Here is a 15,503-nt window from a genome sequence, read left to right as displayed (position 1 = left end):
AGCAAACGGTGTGCGCCCCTTCCTGGAGTAACAAGTGACCCGAGCGGCTTGCAGCTCTGGTCCCTGCTGCTTGGATCACCCCTTTAAGATGGTGATGCCATGAATTGGATCTGGCGAGAAATCTTTGTTCCATTTAAAGGGGACCTCGTCCACTTGTCAAACCCCTTGCCCCAACACACAGGCTGCTGTGAGTTCCTGTCCTGGCGAGCCAGCCTGAGGCCACAAGTGGTTCTCTTCCCCTCCTAAAGCCTGTTTCTGTGGCCATGAGGATGGCTCTGTTCATGTATAGGGCCTTGTTTATTGCCATGAGGGTTTCCCAGAGTCAGCCCCGGAATGGTGCAGTGGCAGGGGGGTCTGGAGAGGAGGCAAGATGGGGAAAAACCCTTGTGGAAGGAGTGGCAGAGCTGGGGTTGTGGAGATAAAAAGCCCAGAGGAAAAGAGTAAATTTTCCTTTGAACTTGGAGGGTCCTTCCTCCAGTTTTGTCCAACCCACCCCCTTCCCTTTCCCATTGCCCCCCAACCCCCAAACACCCTCATCCTGACCTGAATAGCAGTAAAGATCTATCTTAAAAACATCTCTCTTCTTCCTGAGTTTAGTATTTTTTTCCCATATTCAGGTCCTTGCCATCATGTGCAGAGAGAGTGGGCGATGGCTGGGAGGGTGCGGTGTTTGCCTGTGAGGAGAGGAAAAGATGTGAATTCTCTCCCCTTAGGGTGTGTGTAAGTCTAAATGTGGGGCATTTTCCTACAATCCCCAAAGAATAGGCTGTGGGAGATCACATGACCTGGGTTACTGAGTAACACATGAATGGTGGGAATGCTCCATTCATTTAAATCCTGATCGCAAAGAGCAGCGTGAGGACCAGATGGGCAGGGAGCTGAGAGCAAGGCTGCTGGAGGGAGAGGGGAACTGCCTGAGCGGGGCCTGGGGATTGCCAGCCACAGGGCTGTTGCAGGATAGGTGGAGTTGCTAAAATGCTGGGAAGGTTATTTTAACCCCCCCCACACACACACACACACCAAACAAATTGCAAATTAACTCTTCACTCACCCCTCCCCAAAAGCAGACATTAACATATGAGCCGGTAAATATCTCCTGGGCCCATACAGACTGGTATCAATAGCCTCGCGTCATCTGGTGGCCCCTCTGGCATGGACCAGCTGGGAGTGGTGGCGTATGGCTGAGGGTGTCAGTCTTGTCCAAGGGGGGCAGATATTATAGTAGTCAAAGCAGTACAAATGCCTGAATTCCTACCACTAGAACTCATGATCTTGCTTTCCTAGAATGGATGAAACCTAGTAGGATGAACTATTTTCATACCATTAATGTTTTTCTTCACCATTACGCAAACAGTTGAAATTAAGTCTCTTATCAGATTCTTGAATTTGGTTTCACTGAGCTGACAATGAAACCAGGCTTGTCTGACTGATAGCAGAGATTATCAACTAGCATAGACCATCCTCACCCGAACAGTTGTATATTTATTGTGGGCTACTTGTTTCACTGACTACAGAACTGTGGTGAAAATGACATGTATAATTTGGGTTCAGCTGTGCTCCTGGCCAGCAATCTCACTCCAGTGGAGCATCTTTCTGTAAAACACTTGGATGAAAAGGATCACAGAACTGGGAGAAGCTGAATTCATAAATAAAATTCCTTTTGCATCATCCCTGTCATGCCATACTGGAAAACTGTGGCTGCCTGTCGCCACACACGGCCTCAGGGAAAGTTTCCTTTTATTGATCCGTTCCACTGAGAAACTGCTCATGGAAACATAGCAAGTGCACCCCTTCGAAACCTGCAATCGGGCAGTTCAGCGCAGGACTCTGTTTTACAACGGAGGGTCTGATCCTGCAAACTGCTGGAAACCCATGATTCTAGCTGACATCTGGGGCCCTGGGAAGCTTGCAGCATTGCAAACTTAATTCCCCAAATGGAGAGCAGCAGGTGAAATCAAGCAAGGGTCTGGGGGAAGGGCTCTATAATCACTTTCATGGCACGATTGTCTAGTATTGGCAACAAATCTATCTGAATTCCGCTCTCGTCTTGGCTTTGGTGTGGATCTCCTCTGTGGCTCTGTGTGTATCTGCATTCATCAAAGGCTCCAGGTTATTAAACAGAGAGCTGTGGAAACTAAAACCCAAGAACAGGTGTAGGCTGGGCAGTGCCAGTCTCCCGTCACGACGTCTGCGTCTCAGTTCGGATCCTAAAGGGACCTTCTCTGGGGGTAAAAGCTGTTCGGTCTACGTGACCTATTGACTCCTCCCTGCTCTGTTGAGACTGCCAGCAGGGGGAGCCATCCAATACACTATGTTCTTAAGTATCAGAGGGGTCTCCTGTTAGTCTGGATCTGTAAAAAGCGATACAGTCCTGTGGCACCTTATAGACTAACAGACATATTGGAGCATAAACTTTCATGGGTGAATACTCACCATCTGATGAACTGTGTGTTCTTAGTTGTCTATGACAGTGGTTCTTAACAGAGCTGTCGATTAATTGCCATTAACTCAGGCAATTATCTCAAAAATTAATTGTGATTAATCGCCCTGTTAAACAATAGAATAACAATTGAAATTTATTAAATATTTCTGGCTTTTTTTTCTACATTTTCAAATATATCAATTTCAGTTGCAACACCAAATACAAAGTGTACAATGATCACTTTATTTTTATTACAAATATTTGCACTGTAAAAAATGATAAACAAGAGTATTTTTCAATTCACCTCATACAAGTACTGTAGTGCAATCTTTCATAAGTGCTACTTACAAATGTTGTTTGTTTGGTTACATAACTGCATTCAAAAACAAAACAATGTAAAACTTTAGAGCCTACAAGTCCACTCAGTCCTACTTCTTGTTCAGCCACTCGCTAAGAGAAACAAGTTTGTTTACATTTACGGGAGATACCACCGCCTGCTTCTTATTTACAATGTCACCTGAAAGTGAGAATAGGCATTCGCATGGTACTGTTGTAGCTGGTGTCACAAGATATTTACATGCCAGATGCGCTAAAGAGTCGTATGCCTCTTCATGCTTCGGCCATTGTTCCTGAGGACATGCATTTTTTTTTTAACAAGTATTATCAGCATGGAAGCATTAGTTAATTAAATTAGTGACTGAACTCCTCGGGGGAGAATTGTATGTCCCCTGCTCTGTTTTACCTGCATTCTGCCATATATTTCATGTTATAGCAGTCTCAGATGATGACCCAGCACATGTTCATTTTAAGAACACTTTCACTGCAAATCTGACAAAATGCAAAGAAGATACCCATGTGAAATTTCTAAAGATAGCTACAGCACTCAACCCAAGATTTAAGACTCTAAAGTGCCCTCCAAAACCTGAGAGGGACGAGGTGTGGAGCTTTCAGAAGTCTTAAAAGAGCAACACTCCGATGCGGAAACTAAATAACTCAAACCACCAAAAAAGAAAATCAACCTTCTGCTGGTGGCATCTGACTCTGATGATGAAAATGAATATGTGTCGGTCCACACTGGTTTGGATCGTTATCGAGCAGAACCAGTCATCAGCATGGATGCATGTCCTCTGTGGTGATGGTTGAAGCATCAAGGGACATATGCATGGGTGGCGGGTGGAGCCCCACTCTGCGGAGGTTAATCCCCAGCTGTGCCCCTTCTGCCCACGCCTTCCCAAACCCTGCAACCAGAGGTCCGGCGGCTGCGGGCCTATTATACCCGCTGCCCATGCACATATGACCTTTAGCGTATCTGGCATGTAAATGTCTTGCAATGCTGGCTACAACAGTGCCATGCAAATGCCTGTTCTCACTTTTGGGTGACATGAACAAGAAGCAGGCAGCGTTATCTCCTGCAAATGTAGAATGTTTGTCTCAGTGATTGGCTAAACAAGAAGTAGGACTAATTGGACTTGTAGGCCCTAAAGTTTTACATTGTTTTGTTTTTGAATGCAGGGTGTTTTTTTTATATAATTCTACATTTCCAAAGTCAACTTTCACGATAGAGATTGCACTACAGTACTTGTATGAGGTGAATTGAAAAATGCTATTTCTTTTGTTTTTTACAGAGCAAATATTTGCAATCAAAAATAAATATAAAGCCAGCATTGTACACTTTGCATTCTGTGTTGTAATTGAAATGAATATATTTGAAATGTAGAAAACATCCACAAATCTTTAAATAAATGGTAATCTATTATTGTTTAACAGCGCGATTAATCGTGATTAATTTTTTTTAATCGCTTGACAGCCCTGGTTCTGAACCAGGGGGTACATCAACTCATCTAGATCTTTGCCTAGTTTTACAACAGGCTACATAAAAAGCACTAGCGATGTCAGTACAAGCTAAACTTTCATACAGACAATGACTTCTTTATAGTGCTCTATGTACTATACACTGAAATGTAAGTACAATATTAATATTCTAATCGATTTATTTTATGATTATATGGTAAAAATGAGAGTCAGTGATTTTTTTTTCAGTAATGTGCTGTGACAGGTTTGTATTTTTATGTCTGACTTTGTAAGCAAGTAATTTTTTAATTGAGATGAAACTTGGGGGTACACCAGACAAATCAGACTCTGAAAGGGGTACACTAGTCTGGAAAGGTTGAGAGCCACTGGTCTATGAAGCAACCCTTTCGGGTCAGCGTATCTTCCAGAAGTGTCTCTGGGGAAGTAAGCACTCGGGCATCCTTGTGTCTGTCCATCCTTTGTCAAGCTCCACGGTGGAAAGAGAACGCCCTTGTTCCAATGGGACTGCAACCTGGGGAATGTGGTTCTTTTCTCGCCGTGCCACAGGAAACTGGGTCTTCTCACAATGTCTAACCCTTTTTTCCCTTCTCTGGCCTCCTAGAGCAAGCTCCACATGGAGGGATTCCGCAGCCTGAAAGAAGGCGAGGCCGTCGAGTTCACCTTCAAGAAGTCATCCAAAGGCTTGGAGTCCATCCGAGTGACTGGCCCAGGGGGCGTGTTCTGCATTGGGAGCGAGAGGAGGCCAAAGGGGAAGAACCTCCAGAAACGCAGATCGAAAGGAGACAGGTAAGGGCAGCAGGGCAAGGGATGCACAGTGATCAGACAAGGGCTTTGTGATCAGCCTAGCACCTGACCTGAGCCATATGGAGGAGAGCTTCATGGCAGAGGGCAGAGTGGTAGGAGACACATAGTCAAGACTGGTTTGTGGACTAAGTTCTGATGTGGTAACACCCTCCCCACCCATCTGCCGTCCACCCACCCCTCTGTTTGTATCATTCCTTCCTCTGAAACGCTTGTTCTGTGTTTGGTCACTTGGCACCTCTTCATTTCCAAACATGCACCAGAATCTTCTGCCTCCTTTGGGGCCCGGGCTAAGATTCTGGAGTTTATCCAAGACCCAAAGGCATCCACTTCTGCAAGGAAATTTCCCTGTCGGAGAAGGGCAGGTCGTTGCCACTCTGCTTCTGAGGAGGTCACCAAGGTAACCCCGGTTCTATACTGGTGGCAACCAGCAGAGACCACCGGTGTAGCTTCTACACAAGGCCCCAGTGGACAGACACCTCATATGTGTGTTGTCTGTGACTCTGCGGGGAGCTCTGCAGGACAGACACAGAACTGTTAGTGGAGCTGGGGGTTACTGATATTAAAGGGGCTGATGAAAAAGGAGCTGAGCTGGGGAGACCCCATCTGGCTGCTGGGCCTTTGGGACACAGCTGGGAAGGCATGAGGCTGAATATCACAGCGCCACTGGGAACAGGAGGGTTCCTGCCACAGGGCTCCTGGGGGTAGGAGGGGCAGCGGCCTTCCCCTGAAAGACGCTTCCTTCAGCTTTTAATGAGTGTCAGATGCAGATTTCTGGGGAGAGGGCAGAAAACCAGAAGTGAAAGGCCAGAGGTCAAAAACACCCAGGGCTGAATGGCATGGACCAATGCTCCCTTTCTGTTTGCGTGTGTTCAGGATGGAGCTGTAGCCACACAGCAAATTGGGGGAGGGAAAGGGTAATTTTCTCTCCTAAAAGCCCAGCGTTGTGAGATCCGTGACCGCTCAGGAAATGGCAAAGTCTCCCACAGCAGCTTTGCAGCCCAGAGGCGAGGTTCCCCTCCCACCCTGAGTTTGCAAGGGGGTTCCTCAGGGACTTCCCTTACAGCCTAGGCTGGCATCAGCGGGGCTGCTTGGAAGTGCTGCCCCCTGGTGGTATTTTGAAGTCTATTTCACAGGCTGTGACAAGCCCAGCCCGTTTGCAGCCATCCATTTCTGATGAGTGGCTTCTGCAAGGGGATTTAAATCCATTTGGGGCCTTTTTTTGTTTTTGTTTTGTTTTTGATTTTTTTTTCTTGGCTTCGGTAATTTGATCATAGAGATGCAGGACTTAAAATAAAAATATGGACAAAAGCCAGAAAAATACACTGAAAGTAGGCTTGGCAGAATTTGATTAGTATCTTTTTAAGATTTCAGTGGACCCTATTGGCAGGAGGGGTCTGGGTGTGGGGGGGCTCTGGGTTCTGGGGGAGTGGGATTGATAGGGTGGGGGTCTAGATGCAGCTGCTTGGGGATCAGTGGGATGGGGGTCTGGGTTTACGGGGCTCATTGGAGGGGTCCAGATGTAGGGGGGTTGGGCTTGTCAGGGTGAGGGTTCGATGGGCCTGCTTAACGGGGGAGCCCCAGCTGCTGCCAAGGGGACTCCACATGCCAGGCTCCCGCTTCCCCCTGCTGTTCCTCATCCTCTTTTCTTCTCCATCCCTGTCCCCTCACTCCTATATACCCCCTTCCTTCCGCATTGCCTCTCCCCCCTCCCTCACCTCCCCTTCCCTCATTTCCCCCACACCCCTTTACACAGAAAACAGGAAGGCTCCCAGCTCACAGAAGGGGAGAACGACTGGCACTAGGACCCAGGAGGCGATGTTCAGCTTCAGTGAGCACTTGTAGAAATGGGGGGGCCCAGCAGCACGTAACACTGTGCCCCCATGCCCCACCTCTGCTTGGGGAGGGGGGGGCAATCCCCCAAAGTGCACCCCTGGTCCCCCCCCCCCCGACTTAGCCATTTTCTGCAGGCAGGCAATCACTTGGAACACACACACACACACACTCACTCACTCACTCTCTGTCTCTCTCTCTCCTGGATGGAATCAGGACTAGTCAGCTGTCTCTCACAGACTCTATAGAGATTTTCCTCCACTTGTGGAGCAGGAGAATGTGAGTTCTGTCCCAGTCTGATGACCACAACATCTCCATACATTGATTACTGCAGTCATGGGGACACCAGTCAGGGCTGGGAAACCACCTGGTTCTCCCCACCTGTGGGGGTCCCATGGGCTGCAGCTCATGCTCAGGGCATAACAAGGTGAGGCAACTGGGAAAGCTTTAAGCAGCACTGGCAGTTGGAATGACCATACCCTGACACACTGATTTCTCTCCCCGGATCTCCGTCTCTCCCCTTCCTCTTCCTAGATGCTACAACTGTGGTGGGCTGGACCATCATGCCAAAGAATGCAAGCTGCCGCCGCAGCCAAAGAAATGCCACTTCTGCCAGAGCATCACCCACATGGTTGCCAACTGCCCCATCAAAGCACAGCAATCGCCCAGCTCTCAGGGAAAGCCCGCCTACTTCCGGGAGGAAGAAGAAATGCACAGCTCGTCCCTTCTTCCTGAAACCAGAGAATGATGGTGGGGGATTGGGGGGCGGGGCGGGGGGGAGATTTCCATCAGGATCAAAAGGCTTCAGCAAGGGATCGGTCAGCAAAGGGGGAGCAGCGAGCAGGCTCTGCCGTCATGATGTAGGGGGGTTGGTGTAAAGAAGGGATGGGAGGGAGGGTGGCAGCTCAAACTGTAGGATACAACCTGCCAGGCTATGGCGCTGGTATCTGGACAGAGGGACTGGGATGGTTGTATGTTGGTTACAAACTCCCAGCACAGATCTCATCCCCCCCACACACACACTTTGAGTGGGAAGAACCCGGTTACCCCTCTGTCCAGATGCCCAGCTCCAAAAGTGGGAGAAGGAGCAGCCCCGTAACCCTGTACCTAACCACTTCCTCCAACCGAAAGCCACGTGCCGCTCTAGTTTCTTTCCCTGTGTTCGGTGATTTTTATGTTTTTAAACAAACTTTCCCAGTAGTGTTTGTGAACCCCTGGGGTCATTTTGGGTGGAGCAGGACTGGTGCCTCCATCCTAGCAGGAGAACAGAGACCGGTTCTCAATGGCAAGCTAGAAAATAGTGAGCAATCTGTTCTTGCTAGACACAGGCAAGCCAAATGGATCTTGCCCAGGACTGCTGCTTGCCCAGGAATATCCACTGTCCGGGTTTTTGAGACCCGCAGGGGAATGGTGGAACAGCACACTCCCTGCAGAGGAATGGTGGAACAGCACACCTCTCTTGAACGACGTGTTAGCTGGCCCTGAAATAATTGGGAAGAGCCTCTTCATTTATTTAAGGTTTTCCAGGCTGGACTGAGGGGTTTGTAGCCTTGCTGGGACCTGCTTCCCTCTGAAGGCCCTTCGTTTCAGAGCCACCCTGACTTCATCTATATCCCTCTCCTCTCCCAGTTTGTGGGGGAGGGGAAGGAGTTGATGGTAGGAGTTAGCATGAAAAGGCCTTTTTCTAGAGGCCAATCCTGGGCCTTCTAAAATGATGTCAGTGAGCTCGGTCCTCGGCTCCTAGCATTTAACTAGACTCGGGGGTTTCTTGAGCCATTGTAATGTAATGCTGATTTTTTTTTTAAATGTCTGGCTATATTAGCAAGAGACAGATCAAAGCAACTCGTGGCCTAGTTGGAAGGAAACCACGGCGACAGCAAAACTGTAACAAATGGGGCAGATGCAAAATTTGGGGGAGGTGGTCTTCCAGCCCTGCCAGAATCTGCTGTCCTGGTCTGCCACTCGCTGTCTGTCAGCGTGCAGGCTGGCACGCGAGCGGCGGCATTGCCTCAGTGGCAGGAGGCACGGAAACACGTGTCTTGGAATCGATCATGGTGGGTCCTCATTGACCTGGGCTGCAATGCAGGGTCTGACAGAGGAAGAAGCCATATTTCCTTCCTCCCCTCCCACCCCCCACTGTTTTTAAAGCCGTTACAGGGGAAAGCGCCTACAGTGGAATATATTTAATGTTGCCCTGTGCCTACAGAGGCCGATCTAGAGCACAGTGAAAAAATGTGAGTCTTCCCATTGACTTCAATAGACTTTGAATCAGACCTATATTGTATACAATTTGCTTCTGTTCCTCCCTTTATTAGGGCCCAATCCTCCAGTCCATATGCATCTGTAATGCCCTTTTTAGAGCATAAGGGCTGCAGGCTCGGTCCTTTCCTTTCCTGTAGGAACAGGGTGACCTTCTGTCAGTTAAAAGCTGCTGCCTTCTCTCCCCACTTTGCCTTCCCCCACCCCTCTATTCTGCCTTTATTTATTTGTTCCCGTGGACAGCTGCCCTTTCAATGCAAGGCCCCCCCACCCCATCCGTGCTGAAGCCGACGTGATGTGAAACCTGCACTAGGACGTGCGCGTATGACGTATCTTTGGGTTTGTTTGTCGTCTGTTTTTTTTTTTAAATATAAATATTGTTTTTTTGTATTTTTGTATATTTTAATCTTAAAGAGCGAGAGAGAGAGGACAGAACTACTGCAACTTATTCTCAGGTATTTGAGCAATCTCAGGGATGAACAGCCTCTGCAGCTCCAGTGCTGGACGGAGTGGAATTTTGTTTTTTTGTTTTTTAACAGCACAAAGATAGAACAAAGTTTGTATTTTAAACTGTAGGTCTACCTCACTGGATGTTCGTCAGGTGGACTGATTATTTTTAAAACTGTATTTTTAATAGATTCTCTTCTCCCTCTCATTGTATTTACATGGAATTTGGGACTTGGTGTCCGCAGGTGGTTAAAGAGAAGTCAGTCAATGTTGCAGAGGAGGGTACAGCCGCCTGTATCTGTATTTTGGTACCGAACTCCAAATTCCCTCCCAGCCTGGCCATGTTCCCATCTCCTCTCCCCATTCCTGTCCATTCTCAATTCCGCTCACTGGCTGGAAACATTCCTGTCTCCCTAGTTTTTGCCCCAATCCAATTTTTGATGACTACCATCACTCATTGTTCTGCTGGTGACTTGCTCCTGTATAGATCCCCAGTGACCTAGCTCAGTGCCCGACTTCACATCAGAAATGGGGCGCAATGAATGATTGGATGTCACTCCAGCCCTGGGAGTGATTGGAGGCATAAGGAAGCCTGCTGCCCTTGCACCTGGTTATTCCTCTCTCTGAGAGAGCAAGAGCCTTTCAGTGCATATATTAAGGTCCTAAACGAGCTATAACATAAATACCTTCTTTAAAAACTCCTTTTTCTCTGCATGGCTGTGAAATGTTGGCTGTGAGATTCTCGCCTTCTTACCCCCACCTGGACTGTTTGCATTTCTAGGAAACATGCAGTGTAATCAGAATAAATGTTACAATAGTAACTCTCCATAAGAGGAAGCCCTTCTGGTCCAACCATCGCTACCTAGTGCTAATGTGCTTTGACTCCAGCACCTCCTTGAGGGATGCGAAGGGAGCTGGGCACGTAATGTATGCTGCAAGAGTTCCCAAAGCCAGCCCTATCATCCAAATTTGTAGCAGATTCAGGTACAATTGCTCCCCTTTTCTTTTGCCTGGCCCCCTGCTTCTCCCCTCTCTGCTTTCCTCAAATGCTAGCCAACAATTGCTGGGTGGGACTATGGAGTCCTGTCCTCAAGCCAGGAGCTGTTGCACTCAGCCACAGGGCCTGGCCATACCGCCCCTCCCCGGTACAGGATAATGCTGACACGGTGGTATGTTTCAGAATGTGTGTGCAGTTTCCACTATAAGTTTTAGGTAGTAATAGAATAGATTTAGATCAGGGCAGGAAATGTCGAGAAAGAGAGATCTCTAATCTTCCAAACAGGCACCAGGTGGAGATTAGGGGGAATCAGAGGCACTCCTTAAGAGCTTCCCCTTCCAAGGCTTCCCTCTGCCGCTGGGATATGAATTTGGAAAGCAGGAGCGCTTAAAACAGTTGGAGTGAAATGCTCACCTCTCAGAGCAGATCCAGCTCCAATTTAAGTTGATGGCAAAACTTCCCTTCTGTGGGAGATGAATCATGGCCCAAATGAAAAAGGGGGGGGCTAGGAAGCATTGTGTCTGTAACACACTGCCCTGCTAAATCGTTGTGAAAAGTGACTTGCCTGGTCAGAAAATGTACTTGCCTGCCTTTAGCAAGTCAGATATTTATTGTGATAATGAACAGTTAGCCTCATGAGGCTCCTTAAGACACGCTGTTATAACCCTGGTACACACGAGAGCCGCCCAGATGAGATTCCACAGTCTCCGATGTTGCCTGTAGCTCGGCTTGCTGGGTGGAGGGATGCGCTCATGCTGGCTTTCTGCCCTGCTGCAGTAGTGAGTGTGATGAAGTGGTGATGGCCCTTTTGAGGGGGAAAAAAAAAGGAAGTTTGGTTTTTAAATAGCTATGGGATCTATACAAATCTACCTCAGGATAACTTCTCTGTCTGAACGGGGTAAATGCAATAGAATGCATTGGGTTGTGTGCCTCTAACCCTGGGTTTCAGTACCTCTGTGCCACCCACAGAGGGAACTGTTGACCATCCTTTGGCACCTTAGGTGTGCCAGTGGGTAAATGCTGCCCCTTCTAGTTTTGTATCTGTCTTGAAGAATTGTGTAGAACTTTTCCAAGTAATCCGTTTGGTGATTTGCTAGATGTCTAGTATGTGTAAATATCTATGTAAATCTCTCCACTTTCTTTCAATATTCTCCTTGATTATTGTTTACAAACTTAAAAAAAAAAATAGCCAAAGCATCTGATGGGTTTTTGGACCAGGGAGATGGGATCCTCTCTGTATGCTCTGCCTGTGCAGGGAGGTGACTTGGGTCACCAGCCCCACCCTGGGCTCTGGTGAGAAAGTGAATCATAAAGCCCTCAGGTTTTCTGCTGTCAATAGAGCAAATTGCCTCCCAAGAAAACAGTGATTGATTTGTAAGAGGAAGCCACGCTAGAGAAGATGGAATTTTTCAGTATTTAATTGCATCTTGCCATCTTTTTTCTATGGTTTGCAGTATCCTTTGCCACGTACACTACAGTACTCTATGTACCTCCATCTGCAGACTGAAGATCTTTGCGGTGGCTTTTTCCATTCCTTGATGATCTTGCAGATAAATTGCTGCAAGACACTTACTGTCATCACCTCCTCTGCTCGTGCACGGTTTGCAGGCAGTGGACGCTATGCATTATGGGACAGCAGGTAGACTCTGCCAGGCTCTCTCTGAGCTAGGAACTTAACCCAGGTCTGCCTTGTTCACTAATCATCCTTCTTATGGAAGCTCTAAGTATTAGTCCTATCCAAAAATATAGGAGCATTTGAATGTTAGGAGGATAAAATATCCCTGGAGGGATGATTCTCCCCTGGTGCAAAAACTTGGGAGTAAAGTGGCTACAAGATTGTCTACTGTCAGACGGAAGAATGTAACTCCATGTTTACTGCTAGCAACCAAAGCTTGTTTGTGTCAAACTCTTGAATTTTTATGAAGCGGGAAGGGGTGGGAGGGAGGGAGTAAGAGGGTGAATGTGTACGATTTTGGGGGTTGTCTGAACTGCGGGACTGTGCTTTCTGGAGAGCAGATTTCCTGCTGAAATGTCTGCAGTGGGATCAAAAATTCTCACTGCGTTTTTTTTCCTCCTTTTCATTTTTGTACCAATCATGCAAAATGTTTGATTCTTTTCTGCAAAATAAAGAATATGGGTAATGGTGGCTGGTGCTTTTCCTTTCATTACCAGAGGTCTGTCATGTTGAGAAGCATGTTCCCAAAGCTACAGACACTACCTGCATGATAACTGGCTCCAAGAGTCCAGAAGCAGAGGCCTGGGACTCAGGAATTCTTGGTTCTGTTCCACAGTGACTTAATTACTTGGCCCTCATCACTGTGATATTTGAGCACTAAGGCTATGTCTGCAGGAGCTGCGTCTCCCATGAAACCACTCCATACCAGCGGGAGAGCATCTCCCACCAACATAGTGCTGCTCACACTGGCACTTTTGTCAGCAAAACTTGTGTCGGTCGAGCGTGTTTTGTTTTTTTTTCCCACGCCCCTGACCAACAAAAATTTAGCCGACAAAAGTGCTAGTGTAGACAAAGCCTAATTGCTCTTATCCTCCCAATGCCCTCTGAAGGAAGGAAACGTTAGCCCATTTTACAGATAAGAAACGGAAGGGCACAGTAGATTAAGTGACTCCCAAAGCAGCCCAGAAAATGTGAGCCAGGAACTGAACCCAGGTCTGCCCTGTCCACTAATCATCCTTCTTGCACAAGCTCTAAACATCACTCCCATCCACAAATTGACTGACTCCAAATCTGAATACTTCCCAGCATTGAGAGATTTTGGTTTGGTCTTAAATCATTTTAATTATTTTCCAATTAATTTTACCACCCACTGAACTTTGTATCTAAATCTTTTAAATAACAGTATGATATGCAGTTACATTGAGAAAGTACAAAGGCTTTTAATTCTCATTTTAATTCCACTTGCATCAGGATGTGATCCTCCTTTGCTGGTTGCATGTAATGTAGACAGCCATCGGGCCCAAAGTAGACTCTTTACTCACAGGTTTGAGTTCTAACAGCATCAACTCAGCCTTTCTCTTTCCATTATGAAGCACAGAACTTTAAATTATGTCTCTTTCCTATCAGAGTTTTAAAAAATATTCAAGGGCCTATCTGCCATGCCTGGTAGGTTTGGTAAGAATAAGTTCCTGGTCTCAGTGCTGTCTGCTGCCCTCCACCCCAGAGGTGGCTGCATTTTAATGCACTAATCGGAGGCTGTGTGAAGTGTTTTTGGATGAAAGGTGGTATAACAGTGGTCTCATTACCATCCATAGACACACACACACCACCCCCAGTGGTTTGCAGATTAAATGCTTGGAGCAGCTAGGAGGGAAATAGTCCATGAAAAAAGATTTTCCCTTTATAATGTTCTCAGAACACTACCCCTTTTCTTATAGTTGGTAAGGACCCAATCCAGAAGTCAATGGGGCTGCATGTGGGTGCAGCAATCTGCCCACAGATTCCATCAGAGTTTGACTATTTGTAGCCATAATTTTGATTGCAACATTGGTGCCTTAGTTGGGTAGGGACCGTTTTCAACCTGGTCTGCTGCAAACTAAGCAAGATTCTTAATTTCAGTACACAGGGCCCTTTTTAACTGTTTGCTATCTTAGACTATTCTCAATTGCTATTTAATGTGGGGAACCTAATCTGTTTGCAAATTTTCCCCTTTTTTAAATACATATTTTTTGCCCTGGCCCCCAGCCTTAATGGTACACAGTCTAATCACGTAGAGGTCATCTTCCACTGTAAACATCCCACGGTTCTGTACTGTGCAAAAAGATTGAGAGGGCTTGGTGGCAGCAGCTATTAAAAAGCAAAGGCTCATACTGTTTTCATAAGGTGAGCAAGTGTGCCTGCAAATATAAACCTCCCAGGGAAGAGAAAACAGAAGCTAGTAACCTTTGCTACTTGCAAACCGGAAGAGGATACCCCTGTGTACGGAGGGAAACTCAGGTCCAACTCCATCAAACTTCATATAGAAGCACATCAACCAGTAGCATGCATAGGTAGAGGACTTCAGTTTGTTGCCCCATGGAGCACAGCAGGGAGTTCCTCTGGGGAGCCAAGCAGCGCTCCTTTTGAGCCCCTCTGTGTAAGGAAAGCTCATCTGTCAGGACCTGCTGTGCAGAGGAGGTGCTCTTCCCTGTTCCACTGGAAGCAGCAGTCTCCCACACACAACACCTCGTTTCCCAGTCCGTACCTTCTAGCAGCAAACATCTTAGGCTTGTACCCACCATTGCTTGCTCCCCCCATGCAAAACCATCTCATAAAACCCCAACGGGTTGTACCCTTTCTGTTACCCCCTCCCTTCTCTCCCAGCCTGTCCAAAATATTGCTACTAAACCCTTCTCTTGTCGCTAGCCCCCACCCCTTTGTGAGCTTCCTCTCACTATTATCAGATTTAAGCTCTTAAGCCCTATCTTCCTGGCCCTGTAAGTGTTTTATAAGTGATGATCTTGCTTTATAAGTGAGCTCTACTAATAAACTCTAATGGCTGTTACCACATAATCGGACTATGTTCTTCAACCATTTTTGCTGCTCAATGGCACGTGGAGCAGCAAAGCCTGCTAGGCATCCTAACTAGCTAGTTGTTACCTGTTTCACCCTTAGCTGGAGGCAAACAGAGACAGGAGTGAGGAGCTGACAAAAGGACAGTGTGTGTGAAAATGGTGTTCTCTCTATTTGTGTGGCTGTAGGGTAACCAGACAGCAAGTGTGAAAAACTGAGACGGGGTGGGGAGTAATAGGAGCCTATATAAGAAAAAGCCCCAAATATCGGGACTGTCCCTATAAAATCGGGACATCTGGTCACCCTATGTGGCTGTGGCCAAAAAAAATCAGAGTAACAATCAGGCCCCATTTTAAAATGTCACCTGACTGGTGTGTGAATTGCAACAGCTGACACTTGGTGCTGAGCCTGGCGATGTGGGCATA

At 47.1% G+C, this 15,503-nt stretch overlaps 1 protein-coding gene across 16 annotated transcripts in view; it reads left to right on the top strand.

The window, feature by feature from the left end:
* Positions 1–7,634, top strand: part of LIN28A (lin-28 homolog A) — a 41,407-nt gene extending 33,773 nt beyond the window's left edge. For 9 of the 16 annotated variants that reach the window (XM_039511646.1, XM_039511647.1, XM_039511645.1 and 6 more), the window contains 2 exons: positions 4,836–5,020; positions 7,403–7,632. In XM_039511646.1, coding sequence (XP_039367580.1) covers positions 4,836–5,020; positions 7,403–7,616 — 399 coding nt within the window. In that variant the 3' untranslated portion in view covers positions 7,617–7,632. Of the gene's footprint in view, positions 1–4,835; positions 5,021–7,402 lie in introns of all 16 variants that reach the window. The other 7 variants (XM_039511637.1, XM_039511634.1, XM_039511633.1 and 4 more) reach the window with 2 other exon arrangements.
* The last annotated feature ends 7,869 nt before the right edge of the window (positions 7,635–15,503 follow it).

Source organism: Mauremys reevesii, linkage group 23 (genome assembly GCF_016161935.1).
Source record: "Mauremys reevesii isolate NIE-2019 linkage group 23, ASM1616193v1, whole genome shotgun sequence".
NCBI lineage: Eukaryota > Metazoa > Chordata > Testudines > Geoemydidae > Mauremys > Mauremys reevesii.
This window is presented reverse-complemented; position numbering and strand designations above follow the sequence as displayed.